Source organism: Candoia aspera, chromosome 2 (assembly GCF_035149785.1).
Source record: "Candoia aspera isolate rCanAsp1 chromosome 2, rCanAsp1.hap2, whole genome shotgun sequence".
NCBI classification, from domain to species: Eukaryota; Metazoa; Chordata; class Lepidosauria; order Squamata; family Boidae; genus Candoia; species Candoia aspera.
In genome coordinates this window covers 57,711,447-57,727,911 of record NC_086154.1, presented here as the reverse complement: position 1 = coordinate 57,727,911, position 16,465 = coordinate 57,711,447, and the positions used below count along the sequence as shown (strand labels likewise).

At 37.9% G+C, this 16,465-nt stretch overlaps 1 protein-coding gene across 1 annotated transcript in view; it reads left to right on the top strand.

Moving 5' to 3' along the window:
- Window positions 1-16,465, top strand: part of POC1A (POC1 centriolar protein A) — a 37,990-nt gene that overhangs the window by 8,687 nt on the left and 12,838 nt on the right. The window contains exons 5-9 of the mRNA XM_063291907.1: window positions 95-202; window positions 1,807-1,922; window positions 3,540-3,673; window positions 9,698-9,766; window positions 11,570-11,722. Of these exons, the coding sequence (XP_063147977.1) occupies window positions 95-202; window positions 1,807-1,922; window positions 3,540-3,673; window positions 9,698-9,766; window positions 11,570-11,722 (580 nt within the window). The remainder of the gene's footprint in view (window positions 1-94; window positions 203-1,806; window positions 1,923-3,539; window positions 3,674-9,697; window positions 9,767-11,569; window positions 11,723-16,465) is intronic.

Here is a 16,465-nt window from a genome sequence, read left to right as displayed (position 1 = left end):
TTGCACCATTTTAGTAATTTCCCTCTGAGAATAACTCAGATCTAATTTATACTGGCTATCGCTAAATGCACTTCAACAAATGTCGTTGTTGTAGGTTTTCTCCTGATGGAAGATTGATTGTATCATCGAGCGATGACAAAACAGTCAAGCTTTGGGATAAAGCAAGCCGAGAATGTATACATTCTTTTTGTGAGCATGGTGGGCAAGTATCAATTATAGTCACTGGGGCTTGTCTTACATTTTTTCAAGTATATAAAGAAATCTCTCTTTTAAAAAAAAGAATAGTTCTATGCCATTTATATTTTGCCTTGAAGGTATTTAAATCGTTGGGAGTCAGGCAGCATGCCAATGTAAGAATTAATTAATTAGAAAATGTTTTAAAAGTGATCCAATTTTTATAATGAAATTTATATACGTTGCTATCCTAACAATCAAAGCAATGGTCCGCAGGCATTATTACTTAAGTTAAATTCTAACAATTTTACGATCAGTAGAACTGCTGGGCTTTTCTTTCCACCCACACCTGATGAAAACCCTGGTTCTGCCTTGCTCTGTCAAACCACTGAGTGGCATAAAAGATACTCAGGAGCAGGGATAGCAAGGGTAGCCTGGAAGATGTGCATGAGATGTGATTAGTCCAAGAGACCATAGGGCTGAAATAAGAAGATTAACTGGAAAAGCCCCCCAAAGAGTATGGAATAATTAACTATGATTTGTAGAACCCTGAACAGAGCCCCTTATAAATGGAGTTAGCATTTACTGAGGAGAGAATTTCACTGAAGGCTGATGAAAGAAGTACCCATTATTCCAAGTTGTCCTCATAGGTTGCATCTAGAATTCATGTAGTTCAGGCTTGGAATTTTACACAAATACGGTAGTCTTGCACAGCCATCTTCCTTATAAAACACTTACTTGATTATTTAAAATATTTATAACCCCATTCTACGTTGGAAAAAATTATTTAAAGTATAATTACACAATATTCTGTCAAACCTAGTCATACCCATAATTTAGGATGATCCTTGCTTTTGTCCTCAATGAAAGTCACTAGATTTTATGCATACTGTTGATTCAAGGGTTCAGTTTGTCCTAATGCTCCCATAGAATGGGAGCTACTTCTAGTTGCTAGGTCCCATTGTGGTTATATAAGACTCAACATTAAAGCTATTGGGATGACCTTGAACAAACACCTGACTTTTTACTTTTTTTTAGTAATTTTTAATAGACTGGGTATTCCTAGAGAGATTCTTACTGATCAAGGAACCGATTTCCAATCAGCATTACTTAAATATTTATATGCTGAGTTGGGCATTAAAGGGATTTGTACAAGCCCGTATCATCCGCAAGCAGGTGGACTGACTGAAAGAATGAACCAATTGTTAAAATTACTAATGAAAATAAATTTAGTGGGTAGAGAGAATCATATCACCATGAGACTCTTGCAGTTCTAAATGGAAAGCAAAGGTAAAAATGTAGTTAACTAATTGCTGGGCCTTGGTTTAGCCATCCCTTGCATTGGGCCTTATGTACACTTCTGCTTCTAAAGGGGTAAGAGGTGTACTGTTACATATATATTTTTAGTGAGACAAATCCCTGGTTGCTTTGCCTTATCAGGAGAATTAAAAAGAAGAAAATTTAATCCAGCGCCCTTTAAATCCAGCATTTTTCATCCAGCACTCTTTAAAAACTCTACAGTAATGATAAACTCTACAGGAGAATGATAAAACTTTAAAAACAACATTTGAGCAACTTTTCTTCATTTTTGGTTTGGATCAATATCTTTCCCCTCATTTTTAATCACTGCAGGTTTGTCCCTCATGTGGACTTTCATCCTAGTGGTACATCCATTGCTTCAGCTGGCACTGACAACACAGTGAAAGTGTGGGATGTCAGGATGAACAGGCTGCTGCAACATTATCAAGGTAAGTAATTTGTGCACTGTTAGACTAGGTGTGCTCACTGCTGCATGCCATAATGTGATCTGCTTGAGTTCAGCCTAGGGTTTTCTGTAAACTCAGTCCATTCTAATTAATTCATTAAATTACAGTTAAGGGAGCAACATAGCCCAGCGTATGAACCAGTAACAGAACTTAGGGTTAAGTTAATAAACTTTGTTAAGCTTATTGTTGGATTTTCAGACAACAATAAACCCCTAATAATGAAAAAAGCAATTTATTTCTCTGATCATATTTTTCCCTTCAACTTAATGAACATTTGAAAAGACTTCGTACTTGACTGTATGAAGAATTTTGCTTTGAAGCTTTGGCGGTATGCAAACATCATTTTCATTTTTATATAAAAATATACTTCTTTAAACAATACAGCCCCAGAGTTCCTTCCTGATTATACTATTATGTATGGATAGTGCTGTTAACTTTAGGGAGTTAAATATTTAAAAAGTAATGATGCTGTATATTATATATATATATATACACACACATACACACACACACACTTACACACATACACATACACACACACACACATACATATCACAATAAAGCATGGCTATTTTATACATATTTGTCTTTAGGCTGTATACTTTTTATATGTATGTATTTAATTCACGATCTGACAGACTATTTTTGGTCAACAAATATATGACATACCATAAGCAACTAGCTGTACTTGATTGAAGAGTTTTCCTAATAAATATTTAAAAATTGCCCAGCCATTTTGTACCATCAAACTCTAATTTAAAAGCCCATGATATTTAATAAAACTGCAAAAATTTGTCCTTGAATTTTTTATCTTTAGATCTCCTTAACCTGCCTCCCTTCCCTTATAGCTCCATTGTTCAAGGCCTGGCAGGCCTTCTCTTACATCTGTGCAGATAACTAAATGGCATTGCAATAGGTGTAAATAGCAAAAGTTGAGGAAGAGGACACAGTCATGAAAGGAGGAGGAGGGAGATGCAGGAAGCTACAAATACAGCTTGTTAAAAGAAGGTCCCAAGGCTAGCTTTATCACCAGATTTTGTTCTGCCTTTAATGTTTTTATCCTGTTAATACATACAGCAGGCTTAAATTTGTATGTGTCGTTCCTCCTCCTCCTTCTCTTTCCTTCCCTCCCTCTCTCCCTCCCTTTTGTTATCTTTGGTCAACTCAAAGTGGTGAACATACCTAACACTCCTTCCTCCTCCTATTTTCTCCACAAGACCAACCCTCTGAGGTGGGATGAGCTGAGACTGTGTGACTGGCCCAAAGTCACCCAGCTGGCTTTCATGCCTAAGGCAGGACTAGAACTCACTGTTCCTTGATGGACTTTGAATATTTCTAGGTGCAGTGCTATTAATCTATGCAAAACTCACATTTGTTACTATTCTCATTAAACAACATGAGTCTTTTTTCTCCCTAGGATGCTTGAGAGCTAAGCAAAACTTATAAAAGTTTATATTACAATAAAACAAGAGCTAATTTTTTTCCAGTTATTTTCTGTTAGAATGATTCCTTCACTGTTTTCCTATCTCATTTCCTATTTTTTAATTTGAGTGAACGTTAGTAACATGCAAGTATTTGTTTTCCTTTTTTCTTTTGTAGTTCACAGTGCTTCAGTGAACTGCCTGTCCTTTCACTCCTCTGGAAACTACCTCATTACTGCTTCTAATGATTCAACCCTAAAAATATTGGATTTACTAGAAGGCAGGCTGCTGTATACCCTACATGGCCACCAGGTAAGGACAGCTGGTTCAGAAGAATAGATAACATTTGTGCATTTAATAAATATGTAAACAATTCTATAGCAGAAGTTGTTATAATATAACACATATGGATTCATTTATATCTTTTACATATACGTATAGGTTCAGTTATACATATGTCATTACAAAAATGTACAACTTTCAGATGGGACATAAACATTTTTTGAAATCCATGGAGAAATAGATCACACATTGAACAATCTCAAGGGTTCAATTCTATAGTCATTGGAAATCAACTAATTTTTAAGGCAGGTTTTTGGTGTGACTGGACTGTGTTTGAACTGAGTGCTCCAACGCTTTCTCAGAATTTCAGATGTTCTCAAGATCCAAAAAAAGTTTTTTCCATCTCATGTAGCAGTTTGGCTACCAGCATTCAATATTTTAAAAAAGATCAGTCATTTTTTTTAATTCAAGTCTCACAAAAGGTTATATGTTAAAATTATTATAAAAGCAAATAGAATAAAACAATAAAAGTGCAATTGAAAACCAGTAACTATAAATTCAGTAGAGTTTAAAAAAGAGCAAAATGCATTAAATCATAATTAAAACAGGTTATTAAGTATGTTGGGAAGCTTGGCTATATAAAAGAATTAATTGCTTGGCATCAAAAAGATATAAAAATTGATGCTATGCAAGCTTCGGGGGGCAGTATTTCATGAGGGATTACTATGACATAGAGGGATTTGAGGACTTTTGTCTCTGGTAAAGGAAAAAGGCTCCAGATCACAGGCTGTTGGGATATCCTTTGTAGAGCCTAGTTCCAAGCTACTTAGGACTTCATTGGTGAAATAATCAGTAATTAGAATTCTGCCAAGAAATGTACCAGTAACCAGTGCTATAAGTGCTATGCCCACTCTAGTTGATCCTAGTCAATAACTTTGCAGATGCATTTTGTATTAAGTGAAGTTCCAAGGGAGCTGCACATGCGACACATTGCAATATACAGGCATAGTGTTGCAAGCAGTCAGGAAGCCAAATGCATGCATGGGCACATGTCCTATTCCTCTTCACTTTTCCTTTTGATACAGTTTGAACAGAGTTCAATCTCAATAGAAAGGATAAAATACATTCTTTTAAGCATTCTATCCTAAATGTACATGAGCTCTTTCCTCCAAGCCAACAAAGAACCATTACTTGCCTCTCCAAATCACTAAGAAAGTAAACTGTGCAGTTAAAATAAAAAAAAAGGAAAAGGATTCATTGCTTTCCAGTGGCACTATTGCACAGAAACAGTTACAAAGCACAGTTGTACCTAGGTATCCATGATATTTACATGGGATTTCAACAGAACCCTCACATCACAGACTATATCTGTGGTCACAAAGATAAGGTATGATTTGCTGGGGAGGGGGGTTGTGTGTGTTTTGGAGGGGAGAATCCTTTGGAAAAAAAACACAGTATATAAGGATCTGTGCCACAGATCTTATTGTGCAGTGGGGGCTCTAGAATGATAGAATGTAATTTTTGTAAACATAATTTGTTTGATTGACTTAATGTTGGTTAAAGATGGTGGTTTTTATCTATAATACTTGAGTCTAACATTTCTGAAGCTGCCTGTTCTCCCAGTTTTCTTTTCTGTGTACTTGGAAATCTGTCATCTGCATTACAGTTGACTTCTGTAAGTTCTGTTAGTAGGAATAAACCAGAAAGACCTGAGGATATATTTCTGTACTGTTTATTTTGTGCAGTATAATTTACTAAATGACATCTTCCTAATTAATGAGCTGTAGTTAAATCTATGATAATAACTATAGGTAACCGCCCAGAGTCATTGTTGAGATTTTTGTTGTTTATTCGTTTAGTCGCTTCCGACTCTTCGTGACTTCATGGACCAGCCCACGCCAGAGCTTCCTGTCGGTCGTCAACACCCCCAGCTCCCCCAGGGACGAGTCCGTCACCTCTAGAATATCATCCATCCATCTTGCCCTTGGTCGGCCCCTCTTCCTTTTGCCTTCCACTCTCCCTAGCATCAGCATCTTCTCCAGGGTGTCCTGTCTTCTCATTATGTGGCCAAAGTATTTCAGTTTTGCCTTTAATATCATTCCCTCAAGTGAGCAGTCTGGCTTGATTTCCTGGAGGATGGACTGGTTGGATCTTCTTGCAGTCCAAGGCACTCTCAGAATTTTCCTCCAACACCACAGTTCAAAAGCATCGATCTTCCTTCGCTCAGCCTTCCTTATGGTCCAGCTCTCGCAGCCATATGTTACTACAGGGAACACCATTGCTTTAACTATGCGGGCCTTTGTTGTCAGTGTGATGTCTCTGCTCTTAACTATTTTATCGAGATTTGTCATTGCTCTTCTTCCAAGGATTAAGCGTCTTCTGATTTCCTGACTGCAGTCAGCATCTGCAGTAATCTTTGCACCTAGGAATACAAAGTCTTTCACTGCTTCTACATTTTCTCCCTCTATTTGCCAGTTATCAATCAAGCTGGTTGCCATAATCTTGGTTTTTTTGAGGTTTAGCTGCAAGGCAGCTTTTGCACTTTCTTCTTTCACCTTCATCATAAGGCTCCTCAGTTCCTCTTCACTTTCAGCCATCAAAGTGGTATCATCTGCATATCTGAGATTGTTAATGTTTCTTCCAGAGATTTTAACTCCAGCCTTGGATTCCTCAAGGCCAGCTTGTCGCATGATGTGTTCTGCATACAAGTTGAATAGGTAGGGTGAGAGTATACAGCCCTGCCGTACTCCTTTCCCAATCTTAAACCAGTCTGTTGTTCCGTGGTCTGTTCTTACTGTTGCTACTTGGTCGTTATACAGATTCTTCAGGAGGCATACAAGATGACTTGGTATCCCCATACCACTAAGAACTTGCCACAATTTGTTATGGTCCACACAGTCAAAGGCTTTAGAATAGTCAATAAAACAGAAATAGATGTTTTTCTGAAACTCCCTGGCTTTTTCCATTATCCAGCGGATATTGGCAATTTGGTCTCTAGTTCCTCTGCCTTTTCTAAACCCAGCTTGTATGTCTGGCAATTCTCGCTCCATGAACTGCTGAAGTCTACCTTGCAGGATCTTGAGCATTACCTTACTGGCATGTGAAATGAGTGCCACTGTTCGATAGTTTGAACATTCTTTAGTGTTTCCCTTTTTTGGTATGGGGATATAAGTTGATTTTTTCCAGTCTGATGGCCATTCTTGTGTTTTCCAAATTTGCTGGCATATAGCATGCATTACCTTGACAGCATCATCTTGCAAGATTTTGAACAGTTCAGCTGGGATGCTGTCGTCTCCTGTTGCCTTGTTATTAGCAATGCTTCTTAAGGCCCACTCAACCTCACTCTTCAGGATGTCTGGCTCTAGCTCACCGACCACACTGTCAAAGCTATCCCCGATATTGTTATCCTTCCTATACAGGTTTTCTGTATATTCTTGCCACCTTTTCTTGATCTCTTCTTCTTCTGTTAGGTCCTTGCCATCTTTGTTTTTGATCATACCCATTTTTGCCTGGAATTTACCTCCAATGTTTCTAATTTTCTGGAAGAGGTCTCTTGTCCTTCCTATTCTATTGTCTTCTTCCACTTCCGCGCATTGCTTGTTTAAAAATAATTCCTTATCTCTTCTGGCTAACCTCTGGAATTTTGCATTTAATTGGGCATATCTCCCCCTATCACTGTTGCCTTTTGCTTTCCTTCTTTCTTGGGCTACTTCTAGTGTCTCAGCAGACAGCCATTTTGCCTTCTTGGTTTTCTCTTTCTTTGGGATGTATTTTGTTGCCGCCTCCTGAACAATGCTGCCAACTTCTGTCCAGAGTTCTTCCGGGACCCTATCTACTAAGTCCAGTCCCTTAAATCTATTCTTCACCTCCACTGCATATTCCTTAGGAATATTAGTGAGCTCATATCTAGCTGATCTGTGGGTCTTCCCTAATCTCTTTAGTCTGATTCTAAATTGTGCAAGAAGAAGTTCGTGATCTGAACTACAGTCAGCTCCAGGCCTTGTTTTTACCGACTGTACAGATGTCCGCCACCTTTGGCTGCAAAGGATGTAATCAATCTGATTTCGGTGTTGTCCATCTGGTGAAGTCCATGTATAAAGCCGTCTCTTAGGTTGTTGGAAGAGAGTGTTTGTTATGCAGAGTGAATTGTCTTGGCAAAATTCTATCAGCCTGTGTCCTGCTTCGTTTTGTTCTCCCAGGCCATACTTACCTGTAATTCGAGGTGTCATTTGACTGCCCACCTTAGCATTCCAGTCTCCTGTGATGAAAATAACATCTCTTTTAGGCGTGTTGTCCAGTAGGTGCTGCAGATCCTCATAGAACTGCTCTACTTCAGCTTCTTCAGCATTTGTGGTTGGGGCGTATATTTGGATCACTGTGATGTTAGATGGCTTGCCCTGAATTCGAATTGAGATCATTCTATCATTTTTTGGGTTGTATCCAAGCACTGCTTTAGCCACTTTACTATTAATTATGAAGGCTACTCCATTTCTTCTGTGGTCCTCTTGTCCGCAGTAGTAGATCTGGTGGTCATTTGATGTGAAGTGGCCCATTCCAGTCCATTTCAGTTCACTGACGCCCAGAATGTCTATCTTTAATCTTGACATCTCACCAATAACCACATCCAATTTGCCCTGGCTCATAGATCTTACATTCCAGGTTCCGATGGTGTGTTGATCCTTAGAACATCGGATTCGCCGTTCACCACCAGCACCGTCGGCCGCTAGCCGTCCTTTCGGCTTTGAGCTAGCTGCGTCATCACGTCTGGGGCTAGTTGAGCTCATCCTCTGTTCCTCCCCAGTAGCATTTTGACCATCTTCCGACCTGGGGGTCTCATCTTCCGATGGTATACCGACATATCTCTGGTTGTACTGATCCATTTAGTTTTCACGGCAAGAATACTGAGGTGGGTTGCCATTACCTTCCCCAGGGATCGCATTTAGTCTGACCTCTCTGTCATGACCTTCCCGTCTTGGGTGGCCCTTCACGGTTTAGCTCATGGCATCATTGAGGTGCTCAAGCTCCAGCACCACGACAAGGTAACGATCCTTTGCTGAAGATTGTTGAGATAGGCGGTGGAAAAATGTGATAAATAAAATAAATAAATAAGAGCAGGTTTAAAGATACAAGAGTTTCTAAATCACGTGTTAATTCTGTGAGGAATATTAGTTATCTGTATTAAGAGCTTGTTAAATTTTTATACCTTGAATGTTTGTACCGAAGACACTGTTCAGCTCAAATATGGTTTGTATTCTAACCGTTGATTACTTCTCTGGGACACTTACTCATGGGAAAAGCCTCAGATGTCTTAAATGTACTTTGACATAACATATTTCTGTACCAGAATTCATTGCCAGTTGATTAGTTGTGGTTTACATAGAAATACTGCCAAGTTTACATTGCTGTCTTTAATTATAATGGTGCTTACTTTTCATACCAGAAAGCTTGTTAGGGAGATGGAGTTTAATTGCTGACATTTACAGCTGCACAATTTGGTACATTCTGACTGCATCTTGAGTGTCTTGACTTAAGGAATTCTTTTCCCTTAAAATATAAACAAGGCTTGGAATGAATGCTTAGATCCATTGTCGATGTTTGACTGGTACAGAAACCATGCTTCATGACTCTCATAGATCTGTCATCTACTAGGGAAATTACTGCTGTTCAGTGCGATAGTGGACACTGTTGTATATGACTTAGAAACAGGAGTCTATCTAAAGAGTGAACTAAGAACAATAAAGCCTTCTTGGGAACACCGAGTACAATTTTGTTTGTTCTCTTTAAAGTAAGTTTATGTCAGATTTTCAAAGCAAAGTGATCTCAAGGCAATTTGCAAGATAGAATAAAGAATAGAATATAGAATAAAATCAATGAAAACAGCATTTTGTATATATTATTTATATGTATAGTTCTGTATAGATCAAATCAAAATCAATATTGTTGGTGTGGGTATTGTAATAAATAATAGAGAGAATATGCTATCCCCACAGGGCTTTCACACTGATATTTAGCATCCCCAGTCCATACTAAACGTTTGTTCTTTTAACTTTATAGGGACCAGCTACCTGTGTTTCTTTTTCAAGAACAGGAGACTTTTTTGCATCTGGAGGTTTTGATGAGCAGGTACTGCTTTTGTAAATAAATTCTTAGCAAGTGTATGCTTACGATAGAAATGGTGTATGCTCACGAGTGCTGTGCAACCTGTTAGATTCAAAAGGGAAAAGGTGCTTTGGAACGCATGAGTGTGCCTACATAGTGCCCTAATTGCCATTCCTTAAAGCAGCTGTGCCTTTTCCTGTAATCGCCAAACCCCAGGAAAAGATGCATTTGGCTTTAAGGAGTTGCAAACAGATGCTACATGAAAACCCCCGTGCTCCTCAATCTAATTGTGCCTACAGTAAATGTCCTAGAGTGTGCATCAGGGAGCAACTTCATCTTTTGCTGTTTGGTAACAAATTATACCGGCTATGACAATTATTTTGTGAATTGGCAAGAAAACCCTCCACTCAGCAACCACTGCTTGGGAGCACTTGTGGCATACTCTCAAATTAGAAAATGTGCCCATTGATCCAGAAGGGTTAGGAACTCCGTGAAGAAGACATATGGAAAAGGCTGTTTTGTCTTTAACCATTGATGGTTTAGAAGTGTCAGGGTTAGAACTCCTCATTTTATTACCAGTGGCTCAGGGCTTTCTTGGGAAGAAGTTTCATATATAATGAAATGAATATTTTATTAGCCTAATAGTTAATAATAACAATGTTTAATATTTTCTCTCCACTCTTTTGTGAATGACTAATGACATTATTGTGCTCCCTGGTCAGTGCACATGAGCAACATGTAAACTCCAGGATATATTCTGAAAGAATTTAGAATGGGACAAAGAAATAGAAATGAAATCAGATGGTTTATTTTTCTCCTGTATTTTATGTGTTAATTATATTTGCTTTATATGCCTTTAAAATACTTACGTGCTTCATGTGGCAAACATAAAAATTACTTAAATCACCATGGTCTGTTCTATTATTTTTGAAACTTAAGAAGTAAAACTGATTTAATCATATTAAGAAAGAGAAAAGTAGAGATACCAGGATTGATGGCTCTTTGAAGTAGAATGTCAGGCCTATTGGATCCATCATTCTGATGCCCTGCCCGGCTTTCTGCTCCTAGTTTTGTGCCTGTCAGTTTATTCCAAGCCCTCAACTCCCAGAAAGAATCTGTCGCTGCAGCACAGAAAATGTAAGATGAAATATTTCTACCTTGGTGATGGAAGCATCTCAATTCCCATTATTTCTTATGAATGTTCATTGCTTTAGGATATCCATTTAAAACAAAATTAATGTAGTTATTTTTACACAGGAAGAGCAGAAAAACCCCAAACAGCAAGTAATTGGAAGCATTCCCCTTCTAATTCTAGTGGCTTGGGGCTTTGCCCACCCTGCATTTTTTTCATTTGAGAAGAGCTGGAGGATAAGCATTAGTCTGAATTTACAGATGTTCTCCAAGAAATTGCCTGCCCTGTGTGGGGAGAGCACAGGTAATTCTAGGAGCACCTGGAACTTAATTTTATGCTTGTTAAAAACCAAGTAAACCCTTGTAACAAGTGGGGACAAGCAGGGCAAAGAATGAGACAAAAATGTACTTTTAGATAAAAAATAGCAATTACATACATACAGTGGTTTTTAATATAGCATTGATCAGAGAGACTCTTGCTATCAAATTCAGTTAGGATTTCAGGTTGAAATCATTCTGATAATCTTCCAAATCAATTTCTGTAAAAAAATTCTGTATAGAATTTATATTATATAAAAAAGTATATGTAGAATGAGCGAGGTGTGTGTGAACTAGTGCATTGCCCTTTCAGACTTATAATCCTGAGTCTGATTATTTAAACATTTTTACAGGTGTCTGTAAATTTTACCTTTTCAGGTAATGGTTTGGAAGACAAACTTTGATGCTGCTGATTATGGTGATACACTAAAAACCCAGAAATATAGTATGAATGTGAATGGTGTTGATTACGGTAGTAACCTGAAAACACAGAAATCCAGTATGCATATGAATGGCAGTTTTAACAGTATGGTAAGTTGATGGAATTGTTCTTCTAGGCTTTTCTGTAGTTACTTGGTTTGAAACAACAGGTATTTCCTGCTTTCTTAGATAATAAGACAACTATATTTATTTAATACAGCAATACCACTGGGAGGTAGGCTGGGCTGAGAAGATGCGATTGGCCTTTTGTTACCTAGCAAGCTCTATGGTTGAAGAGCAATTGAAGTTGGATTTCCCCAGTCTTAATTCAACACTTTAACCCAGGGTTTCTCAACCAGGGTACCATGGAACCCCAGGGTTCTGTGAGAGGTCACTAGGGGTTCCCTGGGAGATCACGATTTATTTAAAACATTATTTCAAATTTGGGCAACTTCACATTAAAGAGGTAAGTTTCAGTCTTTATTTTTAGTTTAAGAACACCGTTCTTAATGCATATATACAGGCCTTCCCATATAACAATTTTTTAACTTCTGGCCTGTATTTGAGCCTGAATGTGCAAGGGTTCCCTGAGGCCTGAAAAATATTTCAGGGGTTCCTCCAGGGTCAGAAGGTTGAGAAAGCCTGCTTTAACCAGTAGTTTACATTACCCTGGCTCTCATCTTGTTTGCTTTTCCCATATACTTGCTGTTAACATGTCAGTAGTGATGATAATTAATTCTCAGAAAGATCAAGACAGTCTGGAATGGAAAAAGATTGATTTTGATAATAGGAAGTTTTCAACCACTATGCAGCTTTAGAATTTTTGTTTATTTGGGTTAAAATAGATGGGTCCTGTTATTATAAGGAAAACACTGAAAGTAGCAGAAAGAAACTCATGTATTAGTGGATAGAACTGAGATAAGTGTTTTCTTTAGCAATCTGGCTTTCTAACTATTGTCTGTGCATGGTGATCTTGCTTATTCTGATATACTATGCTATTTTGGACTATGAAACCACTATTATAGTGATGTAATTCTTACTACTATTTGAAACAAGTGCCAACATAAAATAGGACTAATGCTTTGCATTTTTAGCTTTTTAAAAAAAAATTATCCCTTGCTTAGCATTTCTCACTTTCAGTTATTTCCCACTGATAATTATCATTAGTTTACAGATGGAGTTAAAAGAATGACAAAGCGGCAGGCAAAAAAATAAAAATGATTGGTAGGGCAGATTGATCATTTTAGAATGTGGAACTGTATGAAACACTTAAAGGTAAAGAGTAATATGCAGCATTTGGATCTGAAGTGGGCAAAGGTGCTTTGTCTCTGTAGTGGCCATTCTTTCTTTACCTGTCAGCTCTCTACCTGAGAGAAGAGGTGCACGTTCTGGTTCCAAAGCATGCTTGGATTCAGATATTAAACACACACTAGCAGTCAGCCAGATTGAGTGAAAGGCAAAGAGCAGATATAATGGTAACAAAGAATAAGTAAGGTTGGCAACAAGGGAAAAACAATAGAAGCCTTTATGAACAATTCCTGGAATGGTCTCTGCTAGTCTAGAACATAATGTATGGGAACGAGGAAAGAAAAAAGGAGTATTAAGTTTAGTTCCAGGAGAGTCAATTGAGAGAAATATTTATTTATTCATACATATATATATATACATAGGTATAATTTGTACACCACTTGATTCCCAATAAGCAAGTATAATAATTCTAATTATTTTGTTACTACCCCATTATAGCATTTACTTCTCAGAATTCACTATAAAGTATCCTCCCCCTAGAATTTTTGAAATATGAATAGGATGTAAGAACTTTAATCTTTATTAAACTTTTCAAATAGAAATGGAAGGAAATTACTTTGTAGTAATGCACATACACACACATACAGACATGCATGCACATATATAATAGCTACTACCTGTGCTTTCAGTCTGAGAGTGATTCAGATGATGATCTTCAGTTGCCCTATATTTTCCAACCTTCTCTTCTACATTTTTCCTGTTCACTGTTACTACAGTGTCTTTTTTATTGGTAGTTGTAGGAGTCTTTGGTTTGAAAGTTTAAAGAGGTACAAAATACTTCATATAGTGAAATCTTGTTTTGATGGAGTAACTGGGGGTATTTATTATTCTTGAATGTCCATTGAATCCAGAGAATCTGTTGAATTGCAAATTACATGATTTGCATGATGACGTCATTACTCAAGTGACACAAATTACAATGGAATTTCATTTATTGCATGTAAAGCCAGTTCAACTGGGACCCTTAAAATTGAAGTTTCACTGTAATTTAAAACAAAATCAGTGTAATATCTCTTGATGGAAATTCTTGTTCATAGGGTGGAACTTATATCTAGAATGAGGGTTGTCTGGCTTCTTTCTCTGTATCATTGATGTAGCTGTGTCAGTAGATGTACTGTTGAGAAACAAACTTTTAAAATTTAAAACATGTTAACTTGCTCCATTAAGATCATTGATCCATAATGATATTCCTGCACAGATCTGTATGTGAAGGAAAGCAAATTGCACACTCATAGAAAGAGATTGGAATCCTACAATGGGTAGTTGTCAGGGTCGGCACAAGAACAGTGTCAAGTCAGTATATTTCAGACTCCGGTTCTTTATTGCTTTCATCGTACAGACAGAATCTTGCCAGACTAAATCTACTCTAACTATAACCTGGGAGACTCTAGGGCAGAGCTACCTTGAACCTCTTAACTTTCCCAGCAATAGACTCCGGACTGTGAATCCTCTTATCTGCCTGAAACGTGCCCCCTCCTTCCTGGGAATCAGCGGCTGCACCAAATTCCACCACAGCAGTCCTTGCTTACTGACTGCAATTGGGACCAGCAACTCTGTTGCTAAGCGACGCAGTTGTAAAGTTAAGTATGTGACTGCACCCGACTTATGATGTCAATTCCAGCTGCGGTTGTGAAGCAACTCACCCGCATTTGTTAAATGTGATGTCACATGACTGAGACTTGCAACTTCCTGCTGGCTTCCCCATTGACTTTGCTTGCTGGAAGCCAGCTGTGAAGGTTGCAAATGGCAATCACGTGACAGTGGGACGCTGCGACCATCATAAATGTGCACCTGAATCATAATCACATGACTGCGAGGACACTGCAATAGCCACAAGTTCGAGAACCGGTGGTAAGTCTCCTTTTTCAGTGCTGTCATAACTTCAGACAGTTGCTGAACGAGCACTCAGTAAGTGAGGACTACCTGTATATGCACTGGTAGTAAAACCCACATGTGCTCTTCACAGATGAAGTTATTTATGGATTTCCTTTTACAGATTGTAATGTCCTAATATAAGTTAGATAAGTGTTTGTTCTCTTGCCTATTCTAGCAATCCTATTAGATGTAGCAAGGTTATAAGAGTAGAAGAATTACATGTTCTAAAGCCCTTCAAAATGTATTATCTGCCTCAAAAGCAGGCTCTTGTCCACTAATTTAATGTATGTGGAGAAGTGCAATAGAAATACTAATAATAATGTATATGGGTGAATGAAGGTCCAATCCAGCATGAGTTCTCTCCTCCTCCCATATAACAAAACACAAACTCTGGTAAATTTTACAAAAAAATCCTATGAACTCGGGGAGAAATCTGAAATTCTGGGGTACAAACCGTGTTGGAATCATCTTTATGCTTTGCAATTATTTTTCATATTAATATTCTGGGAGTACTACAGAAGTTTGTTAAAGAAAGCATACTGTGATAGCTTTGTCATGCTCCCTGTGACATGATTTGGTGATATATAAACATTTTATTAAGAATATCACAAATTTATTCCTTTCAGCTTTTTAAAACATTTGCAGTAATAGTATAACATACAAATGAGCCTCAGAAACTGAATTAGATTTAGTACTCAAGTTCAGAAGTGCTTTTCTTAATCCTCTAGTTGCTATGTAAGACTCTTTCTTCTGCACTTCGTTGCTAATCTCATGGATTATTCCTATTTCTGATTGTAACATTTTATTATTTTTATACAGCTATTCTTTAAGTAAGCAAATTCTTCACCAGCTACTCCTGTACTAGATGTGCTTTCAGTTCTGAACTCATTATTCTCTACTTTTGGCAAAAGTTCATTTTTTCCCCAACATATTTTTGTTGTATTTGTGAGGGAATACAATGAATATTTTCTTTGAAAATTGGAATTCCTGTTAGGAGTAGCTAAAATTACAAAGCTAGTTGCATGCAGAATTATTTGTTTCTTCTGTTTGACATGATGCCTTTTTTCTTGAAAAGCAGATCAGTATATATGTCTACTCAGAAGAAAATTTCATTGAGTCCAATTAGTGTGAAGAGGGTTGTAGCCTATAGCTTATTTTCACAGAGAAATTGAGACTTGTAGAAGCATCCTGTAAACAATCAGTATGCGGATCAGGTGGCATTTCACTGTTTGGTTTAAAAAAAAAATCCTCTTTTGCTTATTTGCATTTCTTGTTTATTTTAATACTGTGGTAAGGTAAAGGTAAAGGTTTCCCTTGACATTAAGTCCAGTCGTGTCTGACTCTAGGGGGCGGTGCTCATCTCCATTTCAAAGCCAAAGAGCCGGCGTTTGTCCATAGACACTTCCGTGGTCATGTGGCCGGCATGACTAAACAAAACGCCGTTACCTGCCTGCCGAAGCGGTACCTATTAATCTACTCACATTTGCATGTTTTCGAACTGCTAGGTTGGCAGGAGCTGGGACTAGCAGCGGAAGCTCACCCCGTCACGCGGATTTGAACCGCCGACCTTCCGATCGGCAAGCTCAGCAGCTCAGTGGTTTAACCCGCAGCACCACTGTGTCCCTAGTAATACTGTGGTACTTCCAGAAAATTCTGAATTCTTTGACAAAT